The sequence below is a fragment of the Diadema setosum genome, chromosome 13 (assembly GCF_964275005.1).
Source record: "Diadema setosum chromosome 13, eeDiaSeto1, whole genome shotgun sequence".
NCBI classification, from domain to species: Eukaryota; Metazoa; Echinodermata; class Echinoidea; order Diadematoida; family Diadematidae; genus Diadema; species Diadema setosum.
Window position 1 is genome coordinate 9156969 of NC_092697.1, and position 12183 is coordinate 9169151.

At 38.9% G+C, this 12183-nt stretch overlaps 1 protein-coding gene across 1 annotated transcript; it reads left to right on the forward strand.

The window, feature by feature from the left end:
* The first annotated feature begins 3192 nt into the window (after nucleotides 1-3192).
* LOC140236938 (uncharacterized) lies at nucleotides 3193-11292 on the forward strand. Its single transcript, XM_072316879.1, has 4 exons — nucleotides 3193-3998; nucleotides 8732-8956; nucleotides 9661-10054; nucleotides 10889-11292. Exons 1-4 carry the CDS (start codon nucleotides 3404-3406, stop codon nucleotides 10992-10994), a joined length of 1320 nt encoding a protein of 439 aa, XP_072172980.1. The 5' UTR covers nucleotides 3193-3403; the 3' UTR covers nucleotides 10995-11292.
* The last annotated feature ends 891 nt before the right edge of the window (nucleotides 11293-12183 follow it).

Consider the following 12183-nt stretch of genomic DNA (forward strand, 5'->3'; position numbering starts at 1 on the left):
TCATTATCATTACAAGGAATAAAATCCCCGACACCAAATCATTCTATATTATAGTCATTATATACAACGTGGCCATAGTATACTGACTTTGTTGATGGGTGAAGGTTACGATGGATGGGAAACACAAAACGTACTGAGACTAAAACACAGGAGGTTCTATGAGACTCCCATATACAGAATGTCCCAAAAAAATTACAATCAAATTTTCGCATTGATAACACCCAATATGATTAAACTGTCTTAATGTTTCAGGGTCTTAAAATATAACATCTTAGCTCTATTTTGCAGAGAACCCCATTCAATTTGGTTAAGCGGTCACAGAGAAAAGTGGAATGTTGTAAAGCATGTCATGAGTCTGATTCTTCAAGTTTAGCACTTGGATGCTTTTGTGTGTGAATACAATAAACAGAATTTGGAGGGAAGAGATTTTTGACATCCTCTACAAAATTCCTCATTTCTCTTTGACCACTGAAGCAAATGGAATGGGGTTTTCTGTAAGATGTGGGCAATGAGTTATAGTTTCATACCCTGAATTTGTATTTGGATTGATTCACTATTTTTGAAGATATCATTGCGGAGGGTCCCGTTGTAATTTTTTTTTTTTGACATACGGTACAAATCGGGAGATTTATGAAGTGGTGATGGCAGCACCCTGTATCACGATTATACATTTATGCAGGGCGCAAATGTTAATTTTTCGCGAAAAAAACATTTCACTCCATTATTTTGTTGTTGCTTTATTTCATCTAAGCAATGCTGAAAATTTATGGATGTTCCCCATGGATATTTCGATTTGAAATGAGATCATCACTATTCTGCGCATGAACTATGAAAAAATGAAGAAGTACATTAGAAAAGACGAAGCTGAGATTTGACGTAATGTCGAACATTTGAAAGTATTCACTCTGTGCAGATGTATACATTTATCATTAATGTATAATAGACAATTTTGCTGTTGTTCAGTTTTCTTTATTTCTCTTTATTTAAGGGATCCATTCAAATATTACCTTTTGTGTTATCTCTGAAGCGGCAAAGACACATCTTGTCTAATTTGGCTATGATAGCGAAAAATCAAACAAAGACAACGGTCTAAATGTTACGAGAATTGAAAAATGAACGACAGATTTAATGGAATGTAAATGTTAAGCATTTTAAAGACAAATAAAAAAGGTGTTGATGTCATCTCCTTCCAGTTTTTCTTCGATCTGTAAATACATATCCAATAAATTTGGAATCAAAACAAAAAAGATGATTACTCATCAACAATGGCTGTAGAGTTTAATATAAATCATAATTATAACTTGCAATGACAAGTTTTAAAGAGGAGGGTATTGTAATTGCTGAATTACCGTTAAATGATAATCATGAGAAATTTCACGTGCAACCCAACAAAATGATTGTAAGGCTATTATGACACTATCCCCTCTCCAAATTTACATTCTGACCAATTCATTCCTTTTGCAGAAATACGTGAATTCTTCTTATGCCCGATTTGAATGAAAAATTTGCTCCCCCCTTTCTGTTTTGTTGCTATTGTAGGCCTATATAATTAAAGATACACACTGGTGATCATTTTCCACAGAGGTACTTCTCTGTTGTTACTAGTCGAATGTACATTTTCTCAAGTGATGACCATTTCGTTGGGAATACATCATCGTCCCAATTCATGTCATTTTGTCAGTAAGTGTCATCTTCATATAACATTAGCATTACTTTAGCTGTGAAAAGGATAGTTTCACTTTTGGTTGATAAGCGCTTCTGAATTTATTTTCGTGTGTGTGTGCAGTGGCGGATCCAGGGGGGGGGTGCAATCGGCGCACGCCCCCCTTTATTTTTTTTCATTAAAACAAAAGAAATAAAAAGAAAAAAATGAAAGAATTAACCCGGAAGTGGCACCAGAAATATCAGTTGCGCGCCCCCCCCCCCTTTACAGAATTCCTGGATCCGCCCCTAGTGTGTGTGTGCGTGTGTTGTGCGTGTGTGTTGGTGCGTTCGTGTGTGAGATAATGAGAAACTTCATGTTATAAATAATCAAGAGGAATATAAATAGTATCATGTAAATTAGATCGGATGGAACCGTGAACCACAAGTGTGGCAAGCTGCCGGGATGAACTGAACATCGCATGGTGTGCGCCGGTTGGAACAGGGCAAATAGCATCTACGGTAGATCCCGTAATGTTTCTACAGTCCAGTCGTGGACGAGTTGACTCAATTTAAGGATACTTCTTGCCGGGAAGCAGCCAGCTACTGTTAAAATGTATAACTTACGTCAAAAAGTTCCCAGTTAGTACGCTTTTAAATTAGTTAGGGAGAGGGACTAAATGTCACGTTACAAACAGAAAAAGAAGGAGAAGGAGAAGAAGATGAAATAGAAGAAGAAAGCATGTATCATGCGTCTGAAGTGCAGAATCGTTCTTGTTCTCATTTTGTCATCGGAAAAAAAAAAACCCGATTTTCTTCGTTAATATCGGTGCAAACGGACAAACAATATCATGACCAGCTTCTTCACGATTACCAATATTTTAAGTTTAGTAGACTCAAAGAACTATCAACAATCCCCAACTTCTAAAGCCAAAAGACATTGAGTAATGTTTGGATGAAGGCAACTATCGTTCATAGTGATTAGATTCGATTTCATGCGCCTTCTTTCTTATAGAATGTCATTTTTCTTCGATCGGACTGCTCTGAAAGTTTTCAGCCAGGCTAAACTCGGGTGCAGTTGCAGGAAAATGGGATGTCAAGGGTAATAATACATAATTGCTTTGAAAAAAGACTTCAGAGACTTAGCAAAGATGTCAAAAATGTGAGCAACAAGTTTTGACTTTCAAACCAAAGAAATTCAAAAGAAAGAGCGATATGAGCCTAAAGTTTCTTTTGCCAGCTCTCGAGAAAACGACATTTGAACGAAATTGGTTTCACTGGCCAATGAATGTTCGTCATTGGCCAGGGAAGGGAGGGGCTTAATGTCCATGATACTTCATATGCATTATTTTGCGTAGAAACGCAATGTGATTGGTCGGTAGAACATGTTCTCTCATTCATGACGTATCACAGCAAATTGGCAAGTCACTCTCCTCGTTATGTTCTTCTTTAGTCCTGCGCTGGGCCGGGCGGGCGGGCGGAAAGTACCTAACCTCGACGCCCGACCATCCACCTGTTGCCTGAACAGGAGTCGGTCCCCGATGTCGCGCACGGCCGAGCCGCTATAAAACGGTCAGATGTCATCGTACAGGTGGACAGGCGGCCAGAGTCGGACCTCTGCTGAGCTACCGAGTTGTCTCGCTTCTCGTCGACGCCTTTTCCATCGGCTTCCTACGACAGGCGATTAAGTCCTGCTTTTCAAAGCTGACCACCTCCTCTTGCTTTGATTTGCATTTTTCCAACGACGGAAATCGCTTCCAAGATGCTGAACACCAGGTGTCTTGTTATCGTAGCTACTGTCACGCTGATAGTTGCCTTGGACATCCTTGTCGTGGAAGGCTTAAAACTGGAACGCCGAAGAGGTAGTCGCCGCGGTTTTCCATCGTCTCGCTACGGGACAGTTCCCGGCGGAAGGAGGCAGTCGGCCAGTTCATTTCAAGTCGGGTCGTCGCCTCAGGCCCGTCAGCAAAGGCCTTCAAGGTTCGGTTCCCCGGTCTCATCCAGGACCAGGTCCCTATTCGGGCAACGCCAGCCGGTCAAGAGCGACCAGGGGGAATGGTTCAGAAAAGAGGTGCTAAGGATGCAAAATAGCACCAAGGCTAATCCGACCGTTCCTCCCAAGCGGCAGGCAGTGCAAATGGGACCAGGCATCATGGTCAACATCATCGAGACCATTGACACGGGGAAGGGGAACGCAAGTCAACAGTCGCAGCAGCAGAACTTGCAGGAAAAGCAGCAGCAACAACAACAGCGCCGGCGCCTGAGACCAGTGGCCAAAGCGGGCAATCCCGCCACTTCCACCTCTGTCCCGCGGGAAAGGATCCGCTTGGACCGACGGCAGTTTCCCGCCGATGAAGGTAAGCACGGCTGTTCTGTTTGTATGTATTTGTCAGATTTTTCATTCAGGTTCTGGGGCCTACTACAAATGTTTCACAGAGGTACTAATAATTGTACTCTGTGGCCTATGGTGGTGGTGGTGGTGGTGGTGGTGGTGGGGGGGGGGGAGAATCCAGGGGTAGACCTATTTGGTTTCAAAACACTGTAGCATACGTCGACCATAACTTGGGGGCTTCTAAAATAAGAAGAAAAGATAATTCAATGGGTTATGCAATTAATCAAATGCATTGTTGGTGACCAATTGACTATTGCTGAACACACTGCAGCCCCCCCCCCCCCCCCAGTTATGGCTGAAAAGTGAAATAGACATAAACACAGCCCCAAGCAGAACAGAGCTATAGGAGGGGATAAAGAAAATCTATGAATAGATATTCACCAGTGTGCATAAACAGGTCCTTAACATATCGCACTGTAGATGTAGGAGTGCTTGTAATCACATAATTTGTTGAAATGTTTCAGTGGGTATCCTTATTAAAGCAACAACAACAACAAAATGTGTGTATTAGTTTTAGGCAGGTTGAAAGGCATAAGTTAAGAAAAGAGAATGTGAAGGGGATAGAACAGATGACAGAGAGGTACCAGGGCTAGGAGGTTCTGTTTAGGAGATGAGAAGAGCAAAGGGGGGGGGGGGGGAGAGTTGGGCAAGTTGGGTCTATTATGTAATATGATTCCACTCTATTTTGATATACAATTGCATTTTCATTTCAATTTTTATGGGTTTGTAACAAAACTTGTGCTAGAATTAAATATTTGGCTATGTTGTACAGAAATACCAGTTTAGGCTACTGTCCTTGTATACATTATTTCAGTGGAAATTAATAAATACGGGGGGGGGGGGGGGGGGGGTGGGGTGGATTGATGGGTGGGGTTGGGAGGTAGTAGTAAAAGTGGGAATTGTCAAAAGTTGGGGAAAAACCAGTATCAGGAGGAAATAGTAATCAGTCAGGTACAACTAGCAAGAGAAAGGCAGGGGAAATAAAAAAGATACTAATTCATTTAAGATAGTTATGTCAGAAGTAGAAAGTCATTTACTTCATTCACTGTGCAGTTTGTTCATATATGGCCATTTGTTCTCAAATGATTCAGATAAATGCTTTCCTTCAATGGAAAAATGATAGCAGGTAATGGAAAAAAAATAATAGCAGGGAATAAAATAGGAACAGATAGAGTTAATATCTACTTAACCATAGATAGATGAATAGATTAATATATACATGTGGATAGAAGATAGATAATGTTAGATAGATAGGTTCTATATGTAGGTATATAAGTATATGTAATAAATGCAAAATATAGAACTATTATGAGGTTCCAAGTTGTGCATTGGAAGCATTCACAGTCCATGCGCTATGTTTAAAATCGCTTAACTGTCTGAGCATACATACAAATTAAATGAAATGCAGTGAGACAAGTGTTCTTCTCATGTTGATATCAAGCCAAGTAAAAAATGCCCAGCGTGCACCCAAAATTAGTCATCATCACCGTGAGACATAAATGTCTTGTGTCTTTTGTATTTCTTTTCAATAATCTTGCCCCTATGCAAAATAGAATATTCTTATCTCTGTTTGTTTGTTTGTTTGTTTTTATATATCTAATTGGTGGTACATCCACACAAGATGGAAATAATATAATGTATTTTACATTTTCTGTGCAATACATGATGAAGGAAAAAAGGAGAAATTGTCAAAAACTAAGACAGAGATTATGCAAATGGCAAAACAATGTCTCTTGATGTATACAAACAGTATTACATAATATTATATACATGTACATATTCAATATATATCTGAACATATTCTTTTTTTTTAATATCATCATAGATAAATGGATGACCTACTCATTTCAAATGGAAATTTGCGTTAGATAGTTGCTTAAATGCATTTTCCTAGTCATAGAATTTAGATTAATAAAGATAATGCAGTAGTTATGAGCACAGGAAAGAAGTCATGTATTAGTTTCTGGTGCACTTTATGTTATAGTTATGTGCCCCCCCCCCCCCCCCCCCTGTAAGAATAGAGAATAAATCTAGTCACAATTGGAATGTGCCCGAACAAATCTGCCATTCAAGAAATCATCACTACCTAATTATTCAATCTGTTATTGTCAGAAATTCCCCTTGATCCCATGCCTGGCAGTTCACTGCCTTTAATTTGAAAAATAAAACCTTCCTATGGGGATCGCATTCTCCTGCAAACTATACCAGGTGGAAGGGGGACGTAAAAATTCCAGGGTTGTTGGAAGGTCATTTCCATCCCCAGATGATCTTGGATAGAATTTCATTGTCAAGAGTACATCTGCACCCATCATCAGTGTGACATGCCATCAAAATCTAGTGAAGCTGGTTTGATAAAGAAAAGAAGAAAAATGGGGGAAAGGTAAAAATGTTTACCAAGGCATGCATGACCATGCCATGGGGCAGTGGGTTGTTATCCTCTTGTTTTCCATCATCGTCATCTGACGAGTGCCAGTGTTGTACCAACAGGCAGGGAGGTCACATGACAGGTGAAGTCACCCAGACAGAGGAGCAGGTGATGGATCTTGTTTTATGTGGGGGTTAAGGGAGCCCATAAAAAAAAAAATGTGGATTGATACTTGTTATGTATCACTCATTTTTGCTGCTTGTTTGTTTGTTTGCGGAATGGAGCAGACATACTTCCAGAGGGAATTGCACAAAAGTTCTCTCCCCGATGTCATTACTTACCATCTCCCTGGCTAGTCTCCTTTGAAGTCCCAGTATCTTTATTTTTATATAGTATTCATTTTTTGAGTTGAATTTGACTGTGAATTGAATTTGAATTTTTAATTTCTTTTTTAATGGCAGCCGATATTTGCACTAGGTGAAATTGGCTGAAATGTGGTTACACTCCAGTATGTAATATCTAGAGTTTGGAACATATTTTTTTCCTCAATATTTCATTGAAGAAAAGAACTGTCAGCAATTTGATTGTTTGAATGTGTTTAAAATTCTGAGTAGCTGTCTTATCCAAACACTTTTTTCTCACTTAAATTTGCTGTCATATGAACATAGAGCAAAACAAAGTTTGAATACATAATTTCTGCCTGTATTTTCAGAAATTTGATTAAGTTTGGAATAATGATATTATTTTGTGGTCATCAATAATATTTCTTATTTCCTTTGCAATTTGTGGTCGGTAACAAGTTTTCATCTATAGGCAACAGGAAGAATACAGTAGCAAGTGATCGAATTCACTTGAAATCAAGAATATTTCTTGTCGTATAACAAATGAGGTAACATTACCATAGGAAAGGTCTTTTTTTTCTAATATTAATGATGGACTTACTTTGATATTTTTTTCTATAAATGGAGCTTAAAAATAACAAATCTGTATGAATTTAAACTAAATCCATGCAATATTGCTGCATTTGATTTGAGATTACATTGCAAAGAAATGAGGTCACCCTTATATCAAACATTATCCCTAATATCACTGATAAGATCGTCAACTGAAGATAGGTACATGCACCTACTGATCTGTTTAGAAGAGATTACATCCAAATTGCCCTTGGTGGTGAAAAATTTGGGATAGGAGAAAAATTTGAGCCGCACATGGATCAAATTTCAGAGTCCAAGGGATCCAAGCCACTTGGGTGGCATTTAACTGTATGATCAAGATCAAATGTAACACATGATGTTGTCATGAATGCTGTCCCCCCCCCCCCCCCTCCATGCTAAAATGTGACAAAGGTCAGGGGTCAAGGGTCAGGGATCAACTTCACTTTCAGTGTTCCAAAGAGGGTGACTACAGAAAAAAATGTGCAACCAATTTGATAAGAATGGAATTCAGCAAGGTAGTTCATGTTCACCTGAAGTCAGAGCTGTGAAAGGGTCATAGGAGTTAAATGTTTATAATTGCAACTCTGTGCTCTTTCCTCAGGTGTGATATATGGAGGAAAGTACCTGTGAAAAATGTATACCCCAAAGTTTGTGGTAGACTACCTGTGATGAATTCTATGTTGTATACCTAGGATCTAAAAGAAATCTAGTCAGTTTATAGATTCTGAGCTCGCATTAATCATTGTTCTGATCATTTAATGAAGAACTTCAGGGGAATTGGTATGTGGTTGTGGATGTCAACATGCATTATTCAAAGCTGCTTGTTAGTTTTAGTGAATGTCATGATAAGTAGTCAGCTGATCAGGCCTAAAGAATCTGTATATATGTGTTAATTGTGTGATATGAAATATTGTAAAAGGTATAATTTTCATGAGGGTTTAATTTTCACAAATTTTGCGAATTGCTGTTGGGCGGCAAATTTGACAACACGCGAAATAGCACCACCTGATTTTGATCGTATTAGATTTGTGGAGTGAACGGACAGGCATTATAGTGCACTTTTACTGTAATCTTGGTGTCAAATCATGAAAACCACATCTCGCAAAAATGTCTTTGAGCTCCTCATTCGCGAAAATATCTGTTCTGTCTGTTCGTGAATATAAACATCTTTTACAGCACAGCGTACTCCCATTATAACAAAGTTGTTGGGACTAAAGATTTTTTTATTGAAATTTCGTTATAACCAAACAGTAATATATAGCAAGATATATGGATGATGATTTTGGAACCGGAATTTTTACTTTGTTGTAACAAGAATTTCGTTATAAGTGTGTTCTTTATAAGAGGAGTGCACTGTATCATGTTTGTAGTTTTCTCTCATTTTTACATCCTACACAGTGAGAGTGTCGTGTGCTGGTCCCAATGAGGCCATGCAACGGGAGGAGTGCTACAGATTCAACCTGGCCACCAATCTCGACAACGACACCATCATCAGCAGAGCCATAGTCTTGCTCCCAGCTGGCGCCAGCGTTTCTCTTGGAGAGCCTTGGAATGGTGGTGACAGACACTCGCAGGAACATTGTAACATCAGCATTGTTGCAAAGTTCCCGACATCCGGAGAAAGTGAGTTAGGAACATCCATGTTTTCTTGTCAGAGTTTAAAAAGTCATGTTCTAGAATATCCTGTTTTTCAACATAATCATGATGTTACGTACTGAATAGAAATAAATTCATTTCTTTAATTGTTTTCAGTTTTTGACAGTTTTTAGGAAAAAGGAAAAGTTATTCCAATGCCAAACCCTGGCACTACTCATATTAAACCAATAGGGGCAAATGCACTTTTACTGAAAGAATGGGAGATAGAGGCAGAGTAATTGTTTTCATTATTATTATTATCATTATCATTTTTATTATCATCACCATTGTTAATGTTGTTATTATCATTATTATTATAGTTGTTAATATCACTGTCATTTGCATTATTTTTGTCAAAGCAGTAGCTGAAGCAGTTGTTGTTGCAGTGTTACAACCTCCTGACCCATTTGAATTGCTGCCGACCTTTGCCTTTTACAAAGAGGGGGGGGGGGGGGAGTCAATCAAATATAATGGCATAACTTAGCTTTAATAGCAGGACATGGCAAAGTACATGAACTTATTAGACTATGAAAGAAAGGGTACTAGTAGGCTCGATTCAATGCCCTCACAGGAGTAGACCGATCCAGTAGACTGATCTTATCTGCTCAGGGGTCCGATTAGATCAGTGTAAAGTTTGATGGAAATATTGGGACTTATATCCTGGCCACAATTTTCCCATGTTATCACCGCAGCCGCCTTCAGTGAAAGCATCACAGCACAGAATATGTCTCTTGACATCCCATCCTACTGGCATAGGGCGGCTCTGCAGAGCGGCGCCTCGCTGATATCCCGGGCCCTCCGCGAGGGCAGCACACTCTATCTGAAAATGTCGATCATCTCGGAGCACGAGGGGCAGCCGACCACCAGCAACTACATCCCGATGGAGTCCAGCCTCCTGCCTGTCCTGATCGTCGACGTCGAAGTCAACATCACCGACTTTACGGGCGATGGCGCCTCCACCACCCCGCAGCAGAATGCACCGAATAACATCGTGGGTCCGCTCGGCTCGTTGCGACAACGAGGCAGGAGAGAGGCAGAAAGTAAACTGGACCGGTCACAAGCAATGTTGGAACCACAAGAGAACAGGTAAAAGAGTAACAAATATTTTATGAGTTTTCAGTGGATGGCAGATATACTTTATAGCATTATATAAATATGATAAATACAGTAGTCTCTGCTTAATGGGGTAGTGTCTGGCAGAGCATTTTTTTTTTACCCAATTAAGGCAGAGTACCTGATTAAAGCAAAGTACCTGATTATAACTGGAAAGCATATAATTTGTTTACAACACGGATACCACATACTAATCACACACCTCTCTGCATCAGAAACACAGCAGGGTATGTCCCTTACATCTATTCTACATTTTTCTTGAGAATACATATTTTTTTTTACTGCAGATTTATGCTAGTAAAATCCATATAGATGTGTTGTATTAGCATGTTCTCTTTTATTTCTTTTAAAAAGAGCAAAAAACAAACAAACAAAACAACTGAGTGATATGTAATATATAAATCTTCCTCTGTTAGAACTTTTGTCAAGCAGATATTAATAGTACTGTATATATTCTTCTATACCTGTAAATGTGCATACATATATGCTTCTGTGCATGCTCATATACATATGCATTACATTTGTATCTACAATGTCAGAATCAGGTATGGTGTTTCATTTTATAGTGAGACTTGTTTCCTAGGGCCATAATTCGATACGTTGGCATTGTCATATCCAACTGATTCGTGATAAAAGGAAATTCATGCTGTCTCTTAATGATATGTTCTCCATATGCCTTAAATGATATCTTATTATGTTGGCCAGCCCTACCAGGTTACTCAAAAATACAAGATAAAATCATGTTGTCTCAAATGTACATGTACTCCATGAGCCATGAACGAGATCTTTTCATGTTGCCCCTCCCAGGAAACTCGAACATTTTGTCAAGCGGCAGACGACACACAAAAAGCGCAAGTCGCGGTCACCTGCCGGCAAGGCCATCGCTGGACGTGGATTGTCCTTACATCCGTAGCTGAATCTTCACCACGAGACGCACTCTGGCGACGTTGGGGGAAAGCTAAGTGCCACAGACAGTCCTCAAAAAGACCGCGTGTATGAAAACCTTGCGAGGAAAATAAATGGACCCATCAGAGAAACAAAGAAAGTTTTCTTCAAATTCTATTTTTTTTTCAACCCAAGAGATGTGGACTTTGTCAAAGGATGATTCCAAAGAATAAAAATCTGAAGTGGAGGAGAGTTACTGCTTCAAATTAAGGAATTAAGAGATTAAAATGATGAGAATTCACTGGTCTGCACAATAAAGAGCTTTGTCAATGCATGAAGTTAATAAACACATTTTTTTTTTTTTTTTTTTTTTTTTTTTAAGGGGAGTGTATGCTACATTGGTTTAAAAAAACCCCATTATAATAATCACCCTGTGTACTCACAGGAGCTGGGTATTCCTGTGGTCCAGTATAAACCTATTCCTATGTTATATCGGTTGTTGTGTATATTGTATATTAAAAAAATAATCATTCTAATTCTGATTGTTATTTTGGTCTAATCAAATGTGATTTAATTTCAAGATTAATTGGGTCAAAAGGCCAAGCACAGTGACTCTATCATGTTCTCATATATTCGTGTTAATGATAAAGAAATGCCAAAGTAAGAACTGGCTCCGATTATGATAATATAATCATTATTTATTATGTTATGGTAAACTACAATTTGCATATCCATTAATAATTTTAATTAAGTCCTTTCAATAAGTACTGTGCTTTTTTTCAACTGTGTATCTATTAAATCAGTTGAATGACCTCAAAGAGAGAGAGAGAGAGAAAGAGAGAGAGAGAGAGAGAGAGATTGAAATAAGCTGGAAGAAAGCCATATATGGAACATAACATATCGCAAATTTGATGTATGAATTATATGTTCCCTCGTTAACTAGTAATAGATGTAGCAAGCTAACATATTCTCTGTGTACAATTATATCGGATACTTTAAGAATATATTACCCTGATAAGTCACCTAAGATGCAAAGGAAATTTTTTTTTTCCGATGTCACGTAGGACTACCTCAGAACCCAATGCATATCAAAGACTTGCTGTGCTGGTACCTTTGTAACAGCGTCGGGCAAGCAGAGCGGCCGCAACCAATCAGCTTTCAGGATGTTCAGTCATTGTCATGGCAGCTGTGTGATCATTGTCAGCTGCTTTTGGACG